The sequence below is a fragment of the Martes martes genome (assembly GCF_963455335.1).
Source record: "Martes martes genome assembly, chromosome: 12".
Classification (NCBI taxonomy): Eukaryota; Metazoa; Chordata; class Mammalia; order Carnivora; family Mustelidae; genus Martes; species Martes martes.
Genome location: NC_137900.1, coordinates 75,246,081 through 75,259,956, shown reverse-complemented (window position 1 = coordinate 75,259,956; position 13,876 = coordinate 75,246,081). Strand labels below are relative to the sequence as shown.

General features: G+C 35.8%; 1 protein-coding gene across 2 annotated transcripts in view; it reads left to right on the top strand.

Moving 5' to 3' along the window:
* The window catches only part of PTBP3 (polypyrimidine tract binding protein 3), a 107,441-nt gene that overhangs the window by 67,975 nt on the left and 25,590 nt on the right, over positions 1-13,876 (top strand). For both annotated transcript variants that reach the window (XM_080819794.1, XM_080819795.1), the window contains exons 6-7: positions 7,841-7,951; positions 9,412-9,586. In XM_080819794.1, coding sequence (XP_080675920.1) covers positions 7,841-7,951; positions 9,412-9,586 — 286 coding nt within the window. The remainder of the gene's footprint in view (positions 1-7,840; positions 7,952-9,411; positions 9,587-13,876) is intronic.

Genomic DNA, 13,876 nt, shown 5'->3' with positions numbered 1-13,876 from the left:
AATAAGGAAACTGGGGTCTTTGAAAGTTGTTACTCTCCCACAGTCTTTGTACTAATTGGCAATAAAGCTCAGATAGAGTTCCTGTGCCATGCATGTAAATATCAGAATATACCATTTATTAAGCCTACTGTGTTCCGTATGATAGCTTTTTGCAAGCCATTTTCTAAATAAATGCATTTGTGAAATGTGTCTTAGGGAGGGCTCTAACAGTGCTATCCATAGCCACCCTCATTCCTTGAAAGGGTTCAACAGTTGCTTAAGTGATTGGCTTCTTGGTTCTGGTAGATTTTCTTCTCTTGTTACCCCAGAGTGTTACTGAACACTCTGTGATCCATCAGCAGCATTTGCTTTTGTAACTGTAACATTGAAGCTATTGCTATCTTACTTACAAAAGGTGTTTTTGTTCCTGTGGTTAACATTGCCATCAAACATCCTTGAACTTAGCTACCGTCATGTGGTCCTGTCCCATCATTCCAGTTATCGTTTCACTGGGAGCAGTAACAAACCTTGTTTCTCTCCCAAAAGATCACAGGGTCCTTCAGAGTGAAGAGGAGTGATTCTGAGAGTCTACGTAGTAACCATTGGGGTAAGACTCTCAGCCTTTCAGTTAACTGCACTCCATTCCCATTGCTGGTGGAATAAAACCAAAGTCCTTACTAAGGCCCTTCAGGTTCCCATATGCAGACCTCTCCCCATCTCTTTAACCTCTTTTCCTAATATTTTGCTTATTTAGCCCCCAGCTTTTCTGGCCCTTTTACTGTTTCCCCTCCCCCCAGTTAATTCCTGTCTTAGTCCATTTCTATTTCTTAGGCCTGGAGCACTCTTCCCTGAGATAGTCACTTAGTTGAATCTACCTCATTCAATTTTCAGGTCAAATTTACCTCTTCAGTCTTTCTCTAATTATGTTAAGCCCTCTCCTCCAGCACTTTGTATCATTAGCCAACGAAAGTGTAGAATAGCATAATGATTAAGGATACAAGGTCTGGAGCTGGTTTGAATCTTGGCTCTGTCACTTACTGTCTCTATAACAGTGAGCAAGTAACTTACCCTCTTTGTATCTTTGTATTATTTGTATGCATTCAAAGCCCCTAGAGGGGGTGCCTGGGTGGCTCAGTGGGTTGAGCCTCTGCCTTCGACTCAGGTCATGATCTCGGGGTCCTGGGATCGAGCCCCACATGGGGCTCTCTGCTCGGCGGGGAGCCTGCTTCTCCCTCTCTATCTGCCTGCCTCTCTGCCTACTTGTGATCTCTCTCTCTGTCAAATAAATAAAATCTTAAAAAAAAAAAAAAGCTCCTAGAGAAGTGTACATATTAAGGTATATATTTGAAAGGTACATATTAAGTGCTCAAGAAATGTTAGCTGTAATTATCAGATGCTAGTAAATTGTATTTGATTACATTACTAAATTGCATTACTAAAATGCTAGTAATAAACTGATCCTTGCTCTTATTGTCTTGTCCATTAAGATATAATTTCATAAGTAATAGCATAAAATGTGATGAATATTGTGATGAAGGAGTACATGGAAGTGTGGATTTTGCTGCTTCTGCTATAATTAATTAGCAGATTATTTTATCCTTTTTTGCTGAAGAGTTGCCATTAGCTTAACTGTTCTCTAACATCCATTGAAGCTAGTGTTTTTTCTTTAGCTCATGGTGAGGGGATTGAGTGGCTGAGATGAGAGCAGTGCTATTTCAGATGAGGACGGCTAAGGGAGCTTTTCAGTATGACATTTGAGCAGAGGCTTGAAGCATGTGAGGGTATAAGTTATGTGTACGTGTGGTAGCATAATGATCTACTCAGAACAGGAAGTACAGAGTCTCTAAAGTGAAGTGTGCTTAATGCGTTGAAATATCAGAAATGAGACTATGTTGTTGTAGTGTAAGAAGTAGGAAGGCCATAAATGATAGAGTCTCAGAAGGGTTGGGATCCAGCTGATGGGAAGCTATTAGAAGATTTTGAGTACAGTAGTAAAATGATAGATTTATGTTGCAGTGAAATCACTCTTGTTGCTATGTTAAGAATAAACGTATAGGCGTAAGTGGATGATCTTGTCATAGTCCAGATGAGAGATGGTGAGACCCACATGAGGATGTTGCCACAGGAAGTGATGATAATGGATGTATTTGGAAGGATTTGCGGATGGTTTGAGTAGATGTGGATTATGAAGAAAAAGAGAAGTAATCAGGAATGCCTTTTAGACTTTGGGTGTGAGCCTCTGGTAAAATACAGCAATCTTGTACTAAGATAGTGAAGACTGAGTGAAGGGGCAAAAAGACTTGGGGCAAGGGTGGGAGGTAGTGGTTTGGAGATGTTAAGCTTCCTATTAGCCATGCAAGTGGTAGATGTTGAATAGACAGTTGGTAAATAAGTCTGGATTGGGTGTAAGAATTCAGGGCTGGAGATGTGGTTATCATCAGCGTATGGGCAGTAATTAAAACCATTGGATTAGATGGTGTCACATAGAGTATTAATAGATAAAGAGGACGTTTATCGACTGATCCATAATGTAAATTCAACCTGCATACTAAAAAATTCCTTTGTGCACTGAAAAAGTTCAAAACAGTGTTCTCATATAATCTGGTACTTCCAAGTACTGTTATTTATGGGGGACCTTTATGAATGTCCATTAGATGAATGTCTTTGGGATAAAGGACTGATCGTTTTGAATTGCAGAACAAAGAAAAATAACTTGGAAAAAGCAATTATTTTGATATTGAAAGAGTCAGTGCTAGTAATGTAAAATTTTTGTTCTTGGGGCACAGTGAATGGTTCAGTTGGTTAAGCATCTGCCTTCGACTCGGGTCATGATCTTGGAGTCCTGGGATCAAGCCCTACATTGGGCTCCCTGCTCAGCAGGGAGTCTCCTTCTCCCTCCGCCTCTCTACCTGCTCGTGCTCGCTCTTTCTCTCAAATAAATAAAAAAAAATCTTTTTAAAAATAATAATAATAAAATAAAATTCTGGTTCTTAAGTCTTACTGTTTTGTTGGGTACAAAAACTGTTGTAAACAAATTATGGCCAGTACACTTTTTACAAGTGAATACAAATATACTTTTTCAGTCTCTGGTAAGTGCTACTTTTATAAAAATCATGATGATTAATTTTACCTGACTTTGATCTTAGTATTCTCTTTATCCCATTTTTAAAGTTTGAAAAGATTAAAATGCACAGGAAACATCAAGAGTTGAGTCTGTGTGTTTATGACAACAAAATAAATATATTAGGGAAATAGAGTCACAGAGTCAAATTATTATTGTAATCAATATTAATAAATCTATACATATTAAACTTTCCTGAATGATAATCTTATGAGACCAAATTTGTTTAAAAATTAGTATTTTGGTAATTATGAAAAGATGTTAAAAATCACACTTGAGGCATTAGCCTGGATTCCCTGATGTTGGTCCTCACTTACTTTGTTCAGAAGTATCAGAATGATCTTCGTAGTTCCTTTCTCAGCAAATACAGTCGAGGGGACTCTGGATAACTCTCCATGATTAGCCAGTTCGGTCCATTTGTTTTTTATTTATTAATTTTTTTAAAATATTTTGTTTATTTATATGATAGAGAGAGACAGTGAGAGAGGGAACACAGCAGGGGGAGTGGAAGAGGGAGAAGCAGGCTCCCCGCTGAGCAGGGAGCCCGATGTGGGGCTCCATTCCAGCACCAGTCTGAGCCAAAGGCAGAAACTTAATGACTGAGCCACCCAGGCACCCCTAGTTCAGTCCATTTATATTCTGTTAGCACATTCAGTTAAAAATCACACAGCCAAACAACAGTCAGGGTGTACATTGTACTTGGTGTTCAAGTTAAATGAGAGAAAGAATGTAAGCATTAAGGAAATCTGAAAGTTATGTGAAAATTAACTAGGTTCTATGCATAATTTAGTGTAAAATTATTCCAAATTTGAGAACAAATTATATGTTCTTGCTATTTCATTAATATCTTAACATCAAAAATGTTTATTTAGGGATGCCTGGGTGGCTCAGTTGGTTAAGCGGCTGCCTTCGGCTCAGGTCATGATCCCAGGGTCCTGGGATCGAGTCCCATATCGGGCTCCTTGCCCGCTTCTCCCTCTGCCTCTGCCTGCCTCTCTGTCTGCCTGTGCTCACTCTCTCTGACAAATCAATAAATAAAATCTTAAAAAAAATGTTTAAAACATTTTTTTTTTAGATTTTATTTATTGATTTGTCAGAGAGAGAGAGCACAAGCAGGGGAAGTGGCAGGCTGAGGGAGAAGCAGGCTCCCCACTGAGCAAGGAGCCCGATGTGGGACTCGATCCCAGGACCCTGGGATCATGACCTGAGCCAAAGGCAGACGCTTAACACTGAGCCACCCAGGCATGTTTTTTGTTCTTAAAAAACTGTGTGCTGGGGCGCCTGAGTGGCTCAGTGGGTTAAAGCCTCTGCTTTCAGCTTGGGTCATGATCCCGGGATCCTGGGATCGAGCCCCGCATCGGGCTCTCTCTGCTTGGTGGGGAGCCTGCTTCCTCCTCTCTCTCTGCCTGCCTCTCCATCTACTTGTGATCTCTGTCTGTCAAATAAATAAATAAAATCTTTAAAAAAAAAAACACAAAAAACTGTGTGTTGCCATAATTCTCCAATCAGGTCTGAGTATACTCCTTTATCAGTTAATAATAAGCATTACTGTATACCTATTTATATGTCAAGAATTATACTCAGTGATATAGAAATGACTAAGACAAAGTATATACCTTCAAGGAGCTCTCAGTCTAATTAAAGGAGGCAGACAAGTAGACAAATGTATAGTACAATGTAAGTAAAACAAAATAAATACTTATATTCAAGACCAAGAAGGGAGTAATACTCTGGAAAGAGAATGAACTCTGTACATATTTGGGAGAGGCAGAGAATTTTCTGGTGTCATTACTTCCTGAGCTGAGTTTTGGAAAGATAAATGAAAATATATTGGTTTCGGCACAGAGTTCTAAGAAAAGGGAATACCCACACGTGTAGGCTTAGAAGTCTGAAACCACTTTGTGTATTTAGAGAACTATAGACAACTGCACATTGTTGGTGTAAATAGTGTGGTATAAAAAGTATCAGGAAATGTGGTTAGAGAGGTACACCAGGGCAAAATTATATATGAAATAATCTTGTACTTTAGAATATTACCTGTGGCTCCAGTAAAAAATCTGTTGGTACTCCTTTAGCCAACACTCAGTTGATGCACTCATAATATTTAGATTGGGGGGTGTATGTGTGTGACCATATGTATCACCAAAGGTGGAAATAAGGAAAATACAAGACCTTTTCCCAAGAATGCTTATATCTTAAAGAAAGATACAACATAAAATCTATATTCTTTGATAGTCATGTGAGAAGAAGGTGAATTTGGTCCTTTAAAAAAAAAAAATTATTTATTTATTTATTTGAGAGAGAGACACCATGAGTTGGGGTAGGGTACGGGGGAAGCAGACTCCCCGCTGAGCAGGGAGCCTGCCGTAGGGCTTGAGCAGCACCCCAAGATCATGACCTGAGCTGAAGGCAGACACTTAACTGACTGAGACACACAGGCCTCCTAGTTAAAAAGGGAGGACCATTTGGCTATTAAGGACGCTCAGAGATAGTATTTGATAATAGCAGTTTGGTATTCTTTTATAAATTCTAAGACTATTATCTAGGACACACAAGTATACTGAAGAAATGCCTGTTACAGGACCATTAAAAATACAAAAACAAGGGGTGCCTGGGTGGCTCATTTGTTAAGTGTCTGCCTTTGGCTCAGGTCATGATCCCAGGGTCCTGGGATCAAGCCCCAGATGGCTTGGCGGGAAGCCTGCTTCTCCCTCTCCCACTCCCCCTGTTTGTATTCCCTCTCTTGCTGTGTCTCTCTCTGTCAAATGAATAAATAAAATCCTTTTTAAAAAATACAAAAGCAAATTACTTATGTTTTTCAAAATAGTTAAATGAGAGATTAAGATCCTGGAGTTCTAAATATGAACATAATTAAATTATCTACATTTTTAAAGACATTAAATAAAGAACCCTCAGACATCTGATTTTAAATAACAACATTTTTTGGTTAGCTCTTCTAGGACAAATTGTTTCCACAAATCTTGGTGAATAGTACTATTTCCTCTAAGAAGTGTCTGACTCTGAGCTGATAATATGTTAAAGAATATTTTTGCCAAAAATTAGTATTTGGACTTTAAGATGGTTTATTTTGAGGGGTTTAAAATATATATACGTTTTACTATTTTAACCCCTTTTAAGTGTGTAGTTCAGTAACATTAAGTACTCTCACATTGTTTTTCAGTTATCACCAAACATCTTGTATCTACAAAACTTTTTTTATCTTCCTAAGCTGAAACCCATTAAACAATAATTCCCCATTTCCCCTTTCTCTCAGCCCCTGGTAACTAAGATTATACTTGCTGTCTCAGTGAATTTGACTGTTCTAGGTTACTCATATAAGTGGAGTCATGCATAATTTTTTATTTTGTGACTGGCATATTTCACTTAAATGTCTTCAAGGTTCATCCATGTTGTAGCATGTGTCAGAATGTCCTTTCTTTTAAAGGCCGAGTAATATTCCATTGTGTATATTTACCACATTTTTGTGGGTGGATATTTAAGGTTGCTTCCATCTTTTGCAAATAAGGCTGTTGAACATGGGTATACAGATAGCTCTTTGAGTCCCTGCTTTCAGTTCTTTTGGGTTTATACTCAGAAATGGAATTGTTGGGTCATATGGTAATTGTATTTTTTATTTCTTCAAAGAACCACCATACTATTTCCATAGCAGCTACACCATTTTACATTCCCACCAACAGTGCACAGGGGTTCTGTTTTCTCCACATCCTCCCCAACACTTGATATTTCTCATCCTTTTTCATTTCATTTTTATCCAGAACACTTTTTTATGATGAGACATCATGTTGTTTGTTTATGGCCTATCCTTCCTCAAGGCAGAGGCTCTTGTTATTCACTGCTGATTTCTCAGGGTGTAGAACAGCGCTCTGTGAATATTGAATGAATTAATAGAGCAGCCTCTAGAGGAACATTTTGTAGTTTCTCTGCCTATAAAAATCTCAAGAAATAGACGCTGATTCTCAGGGTGAAATAGCTGATCCATAGGACTCTTCCGGTTTCATTCATATGCTTTGTAACACCATTATCTCATAACACTGATTAATTCCTATTGTAGTGTCATGTTTTCAGTTTTGTGCCAATTATGACATACTGTAAAATAGGTGAAATACTTGAGTGCCTGTTGTCACGCACTGTGTCAGGCACTGTTTTAAGCCATGCATGGGTATAAGTCATTTTTGTATCAACAGTTGTTTTTTTTTTTTTAAAGATTTTATTGTCAGAGAGAGTGCACGTGCACGTGCATACAGGGGGAGTGGCAGGCAGAGGCAGACGGAGAACCAGGCTCCCTGCCAAGCGAGGAGCCCAATGTGGGATTTGATCCCAGGACCCTGGGATCATGACCTGGGCCAAAGGCAGACACTTCACCGACTGAGCTACCCAGGTGTCCCTGTACCAACAGTTTTAATAGAGGAAATTATTTTCATTTAAAAAAGGAATACAGGGGGCACCTGGGTGGCTTAGTCGTTAAGCCTCTGCCGTTAGCTCAGGTCATGATCCCGGGGTCCTGGGATCAAGCCCCCCATTGGGCTCCCTGCTTGGTGGGAACCCTGCTTTTCCCTCTCCCACTCTTTCTGCTTGTGTTCCTTCTCTCGCTATGTGTCTCTCTGTCAAATAAATATTTAAAAAATAATAAATAAAATAAAAATGGAATTCATGAATCAAGTTGTATTTATAAAGATACATTAGCCTAATTTTTTCCTTGCTAATGTGAACTTTTTCCAGATATTTTCCAAATTTGGCACAGTCTTGAAGATTATCACCTTTACAAAGAATAATCAGTTTCAAGCCTTGCTTCAATATGCTGACCCAGTGAATGCACATTATGCCAAAATGGTAATTATGATCTTTCTTTATTTTTCATTTATCAGTCACTTCAGTGATAGCAAAGAATGCCATCATGTCTTTTCCCTTATTGTAGTTCACCATGTGTTTTTATAGTATATACATAATATAAAATTTTGTTTTTAAAGGCACTGTTCCATATGCTTTTTAAAATAATAAGTAAAAATTAACTTCCTTCATATGAAATGGTTTCAAATCATTATCACTTCTTAGATCTTTGGGACTCATTTCTGTCATATATAAAGTCTGGAGTGGAGCACAGTATTCCTAATAAAATCTGACTGGTAAAGTAGAATTATCTTTGTCCTTGTGTCTTCATTTTCTTCTATTAAATTAGCCATATTGGTTGATATCATCGTTTTTGTAACCATATTTGCTATTGAATTTTGTTGAGCTCTGAATTGGTGAAGATACTACATTTTAGGAAGTTTGCTGCTGTTGGTTTATATTGCCCTTTTTTTTTCCTTTTGTGTGTGTGTGTGTGTGCGCGCGCGCGCTGGGGTTTTGACAAGATATAAGATTTCATGTTCATTTTGGTTATATTTCACCCATGTCTTATTGAGATCTGTTCCTAACCCTAATTCTCTCTGGTATTAGTATCTGAATTATTTCTAATTTCTTTTCAAAGATAGGGACTAAGGTTTTTAGTAGTTTTTTGTATACTGTCTACCTATTGATTAGGAGGAGAGACTTTATATTTGCTCTACCCTTTGTCTGTATATATTATTTTATACCATTATGATAATGTACTCATCAGTAACTTATTATAAATATTTTTGTATATTTGCATTTTCTTAGGTATTTTGGTTTCTGATTTCTGTTTTTATAAATCTTAGCATTTGTGGAAGTCAAGTGACTACAAATATCCCTTTGATAAGTTTTTGTTATTGTGAAGGGAGGCTTTGCTGATCTCTGGTCTTATATCAGAACTGACTGCAAAATTTCCCTCAGATTGTTATTCAGACTATTATAAAATAATTTACTAGAGAAAAAAAAAGAGATAGATACTTCATATGTTGTGGTTCTTACAAGTTCCATTTACAAAGGCTTTATTTCATCTTAACCTACATAAAGTATACTAAAAAATAAAGATGAAATATAAAATCAAATCATTCTTAAACATTTGTTGGGACAAAATAATTAAAATGATATTTAGTACGATGCTCAATAATGTATAATATTTTTCCAAGCTTTTACATTTCTCTTCTTTCATTTGATCTTACCACAGATAAGATAGGGGTTATTATAACATTGTGAAAAACTGAGATTTTCTTTTTCTCTCTTATGTTCACATAGTGAGTGACAGAGGTGCAAGTAAACACAGGTCTTTGGCTATTAGTCCATTGCTCTCTGCTTTATACTTGATTGCCACTCTCTGTCAAAGTAGAAGCTACTTGATTTATCAGTGTTGTTGTCTTGCAAAACATCAGTCCCTTTCTTACATGCTTTAGGCTCTGGATGGCCAGAATATCTATAATGCATGCTGCACTCTGCGTATTGACTTCTCCAAGCTCACCAGCCTTAATGTGAAATATAATAATGACAAAAGCAGAGACTTCACTCGTTTAGACCTTCCTACTGGTGATGGCCAGCCATCCCTTGAACCCCCTATGGCCGCTGCTTTTGGTGAGTAGTTCCATTTTGAGTCACAAAGCAAGTTTTCTGAAATTATAAGTTTATTTATTAATCCATATGTATCACCCTTTTTCTTCTTGGATTCTCTCAGGATTTCTAAAGGAAAGAAAAAAAATCTTGGAATAAAATGTGTTCATTGATTAAATCTTAATATTAGTAGATTCTGTTGGCAAAAACAAATGGATTATCTAAAATTGAGTTAAAAACTTATTTTCTAACATTCATCTTACACATTCTTTTATAAGCCGTATAACCATTTCCTTCAAATTAATAGTGTTACATATTAACATGGCTTTGAATGTGTTGATTTATAGCCATAGAATATTGATATAAGTGCTCTTGAAAGAAATGCTTCTCTCTTTGAAGCAGTGGTGTTTTAAAACAAGGGCCTAAATTAGTGCCCTTTATGTAAATGGCATAATCCCTTAGAAATCCTCTTCTTTGAGAAGAGAGTTTATCTTATTTTGTTTGTTTTTTTAAATATCAGAACTCCTGTTTTTACCTTTAATTTGTGTGAAGTTGCATTTTTTCATTAATAAAAATACAGCCTTCTGAATTGTCTCTGCAAATACTGCTTTGAAGAGCTTTTTATCCTTATTTAAAATTAGTTATCAATAGATTTATAGTTTTAAAACAAAAAAGGAAGAAGCAGTAAATGGCCCAGTTATATCATTAGGTTAATGTAATGATACTTTTTGGTTTTGCAGCCCTCAGAAGTGTGGTTTATTATCTAGATCAGTATTAAATTTTATTTCCCATTGTGATTGGTTTCCCTTTCTCATATGACATCATGAAATACTGCTTATTGAGCCCTTAAGTGGTATTTAGTCCATATTTATTTTACAGGTGAGAAAAATTAATCCTTAGCCAAGTGTCCAGCATTTTCTGGAAAGTAGTTTGTAACTTTATTTCCAAGTAAAAGCTTTTTGTTTGTTATAACTGGAAAAGCCAAGTGAATTGTAGTTCATGTTCCTACATTGTTAAAATTTTTGTTTTGGTCTAACCAGATTTTTGTGTTATAATATTGGTTACCAGCCTCTACTCAGCATATCCAGTTTGGTAGAGCCCAGAGGTCTTTGTAATCACAGTTTCAGCAATACATAATTGAGGCTGTGATTAAAGTTTACCAAAACTTGGCTGTCAAATGCAGAATTGCACTTACTCTAGTAACTGAATATATACTGTTGATGTAATTAATGTCCTACATTGTGGGAGGAGGACATTTTAAAAATATGATCAAGAATTTTGGTTTCTGAATATACAATATCAGAATATTAACATCCTTTTTCATTATTTCAGTAAATCTCAATGGAAAGTAATGTCTCCGTCTTAAGATAACTAATTCATCAACAGAGAATAATAAATTTTTTTTTAATATTATGTGAATGTTTACTCTGCTTCTCACTAATATTTGATGCAGTTCACTGTTCCCTTGTTTTTTTCCTCTTGGCTTCTGCAGTACCAGTCTCCTGAGCGTTTCCTACTTCACTTTCTGTTCTTTTTTTTTTTAAGGTTCTTTACAGTTCCTAGGTTAAGTCATAATTACTGTTTTTAGTGACATACATTATACCATTAGAAGAGCTTCTAAAATATGCAAATATATTTCTTAACACCCATGTAGTTATCACCCAGGCTAAGAAATAATATATTTATACAGCCTGAAGAAACATTCTTTGTAGCTCTCTCATTGATTATGTTCTCTCCCTCCCTGCCCCAAGATGATCAGTCTCAAATTTGATGGTAATCATTCTTTTGCTTTTCTGCTTTTCCCTTGTGTGTGTTTTTCTTACCACGCATTATGCAGCCCTAAGTGCTAATTTAAACATTTTTTCATCCTTTATTTAGAATTTTATGTAAATGGTATCATGTTCTTCATCTTCTTTTGTGACTTGTGATTCATCCATATTTATATATGCATATATGTGGCTATTGCTTATTCATTCTCAGTACTGTCAAGTGTATAGATACCCATTGTATGAATATACTGCAGTTTGTTTATCCATTCCTCTGTTGATAGACGTTTGGGCTGTTTTAGCTTGAGGCTATTATGGACAATGCTGCTGTGAGATTTTCCTGATCACCCTTGAGGTTGAATGTATTTTTATTTATTGGCCATTGTCCCTTACTCTTTAACTTTGTTGCCATTTTTTATGTGTGTGTGTGTGTTTGGCTTCTTGGTTTTTTCTTGTTTTCTTTTTGTGGGAATTTTTAAATATATATCATACCTACTAGTCCTTTGTTGTGTTACAAATAGTTTCTTCCATTTTTGGCTTATTGGTTTATTTTTGTCATGGTATTTTTATTTAGTCAGATTTATTTGCCATGTTCTTTATATTTGTGTTTTTTATGTCTTGTTTAAGAAATCCTTTGTTACCAACTATAAGGAACTCTTGATTATAGGAAACAAACTGAGGGTTGCTGGGGGATGGGGATGAGGTGGGGTAACTGGCTGATGGCCATTAAGGAGGGCATGTGCTATAATGAGCACTGAGTGTTATATAAGACTGATGATTCACTGATCTCTACCTCTGAAACCCATAATACATTACATGTTAATTTAAAAAAAATAAATTTTTTAAAAAATTGAAGTTAATATGTTAGGACCAAGAAAGGTTATAGAAGGATAGACACACACCTGCCTGTTATCTAATATGCCAAATTACTGCTGAATTCAGAGAAAGGTCTATCCATTAAATAAAATCATTAGCTGTTAGCATAGGCCATTGAGCTACAAAGCCAAGGAAAGTGTATTCTTCAGTTTAGAAGGCAGAGTCTAGGACCACTGCTTGATAGAGATTGGGAAGCTGTTAGAAATGATCAAGGAACCCACTTTTGCAGGTGACCTGAAAAAAAAAAATGCATTTTTTCCCCCCAGAGGACCTAGGCCTGCTTTTAGTAGCCTTAAAAACTGTTTGGAACTGAATTAATGAACTCAACTCAAGACTGAATGAATGAATCAGTGACTAAAACCAACTTTTTTTTCTTTGTCATTATTTTCATTGTTCAGGAGAAACAAATTAGTGAACTGTAGCTTCATCCTTTAACTAGCTGTGTGACTTTGAGCAAGTTGTGGAACCTCTGTGTATCCTATTTTCTACATCAGTAAAAAAGAAATGTATCTCCTGGGGCGACTGGATGGCTTGGTTAAGCAGTCTGCCCTCGTTGGCTCAGGTTGTAATCCCAGGGTCCTGGGATCAAGCCCCATGTCGGGCTCCCTGCTTCTCCGTCTACCTGCTGCTCCCCCTGCTTGTGCTTTCTCTCTCTAGTGCTCTCTTTCTCTCTCAAATAAACAAAATCTTTAAAAAAAAAAAAAATATATATATATATATAAATAAAAAAATAAAAATATATATTTTAAAATAGTGTTATAATAATATTAATATATAAATATATTAATATTATTAATTATTATTAATATATTATATTATATATGATTATAATAATATTAATATATTATTATATTAATACATTACTATTAATATAATAATATATTAAATATTATTATATATATTTTAAATTTTTTAAAAATTTGTGTGTGTGTATATATATATATCCAAAAAAAAAAAGAAAAGAAAAAGAAATCCTTTGTTACCCTGACATCATAAAGATATATACTCATATTCTGAAGTTTATGGTATTTTAGTAGTTCTGTTTTGAAATAATTTAAGTTGCAAGAATAGTACAAAGAATTCCCTTATAACCAGAATCATCCAGACTCCCTAGTTCACATCATCTCATATTTACTTCATCATCTCTCTGATTATATTGAGTGGGTAGTTTTTTCTTTTTCCTCTTAATACTGGAGAGTAGGTTGCAGGCAAGATGCCTCTTTATGAAAACTCAGTGTGTATTTTCTAAGAATGAGGATGTTGTTACCTAAACACAGTTAGTTAATAAAAATCAGGAAATTAACATTCATACAGTACAAAAATTAGAGAATATGGATTCTCTAATCCATAGACCTTTTAAAAATTTCACCTATTGCAGAAATAATGTTCTTTATAAGAGAATTTTTTCTGGTAAAGATCTATACCAGTATCAGGCTAATTTATTTGGCATGTCTCTTTAGAGTCCTTTAATTTGGAACATTTCCTCATTTTTTTGTCCTTGGTGATCTTTGCATTTGTGACGATTTCAGGTTGGGTATTTCATAGACTGTCTCTCAATATGAATGTCTGTTTGAAACAGTGTTACCTTTTTGTCAGTTGATTAAATCAAGAGACACATGATGTCAGTTTATCCAGTTCCTGGTGATACTAACTTTGATCACTTATTAAGGTG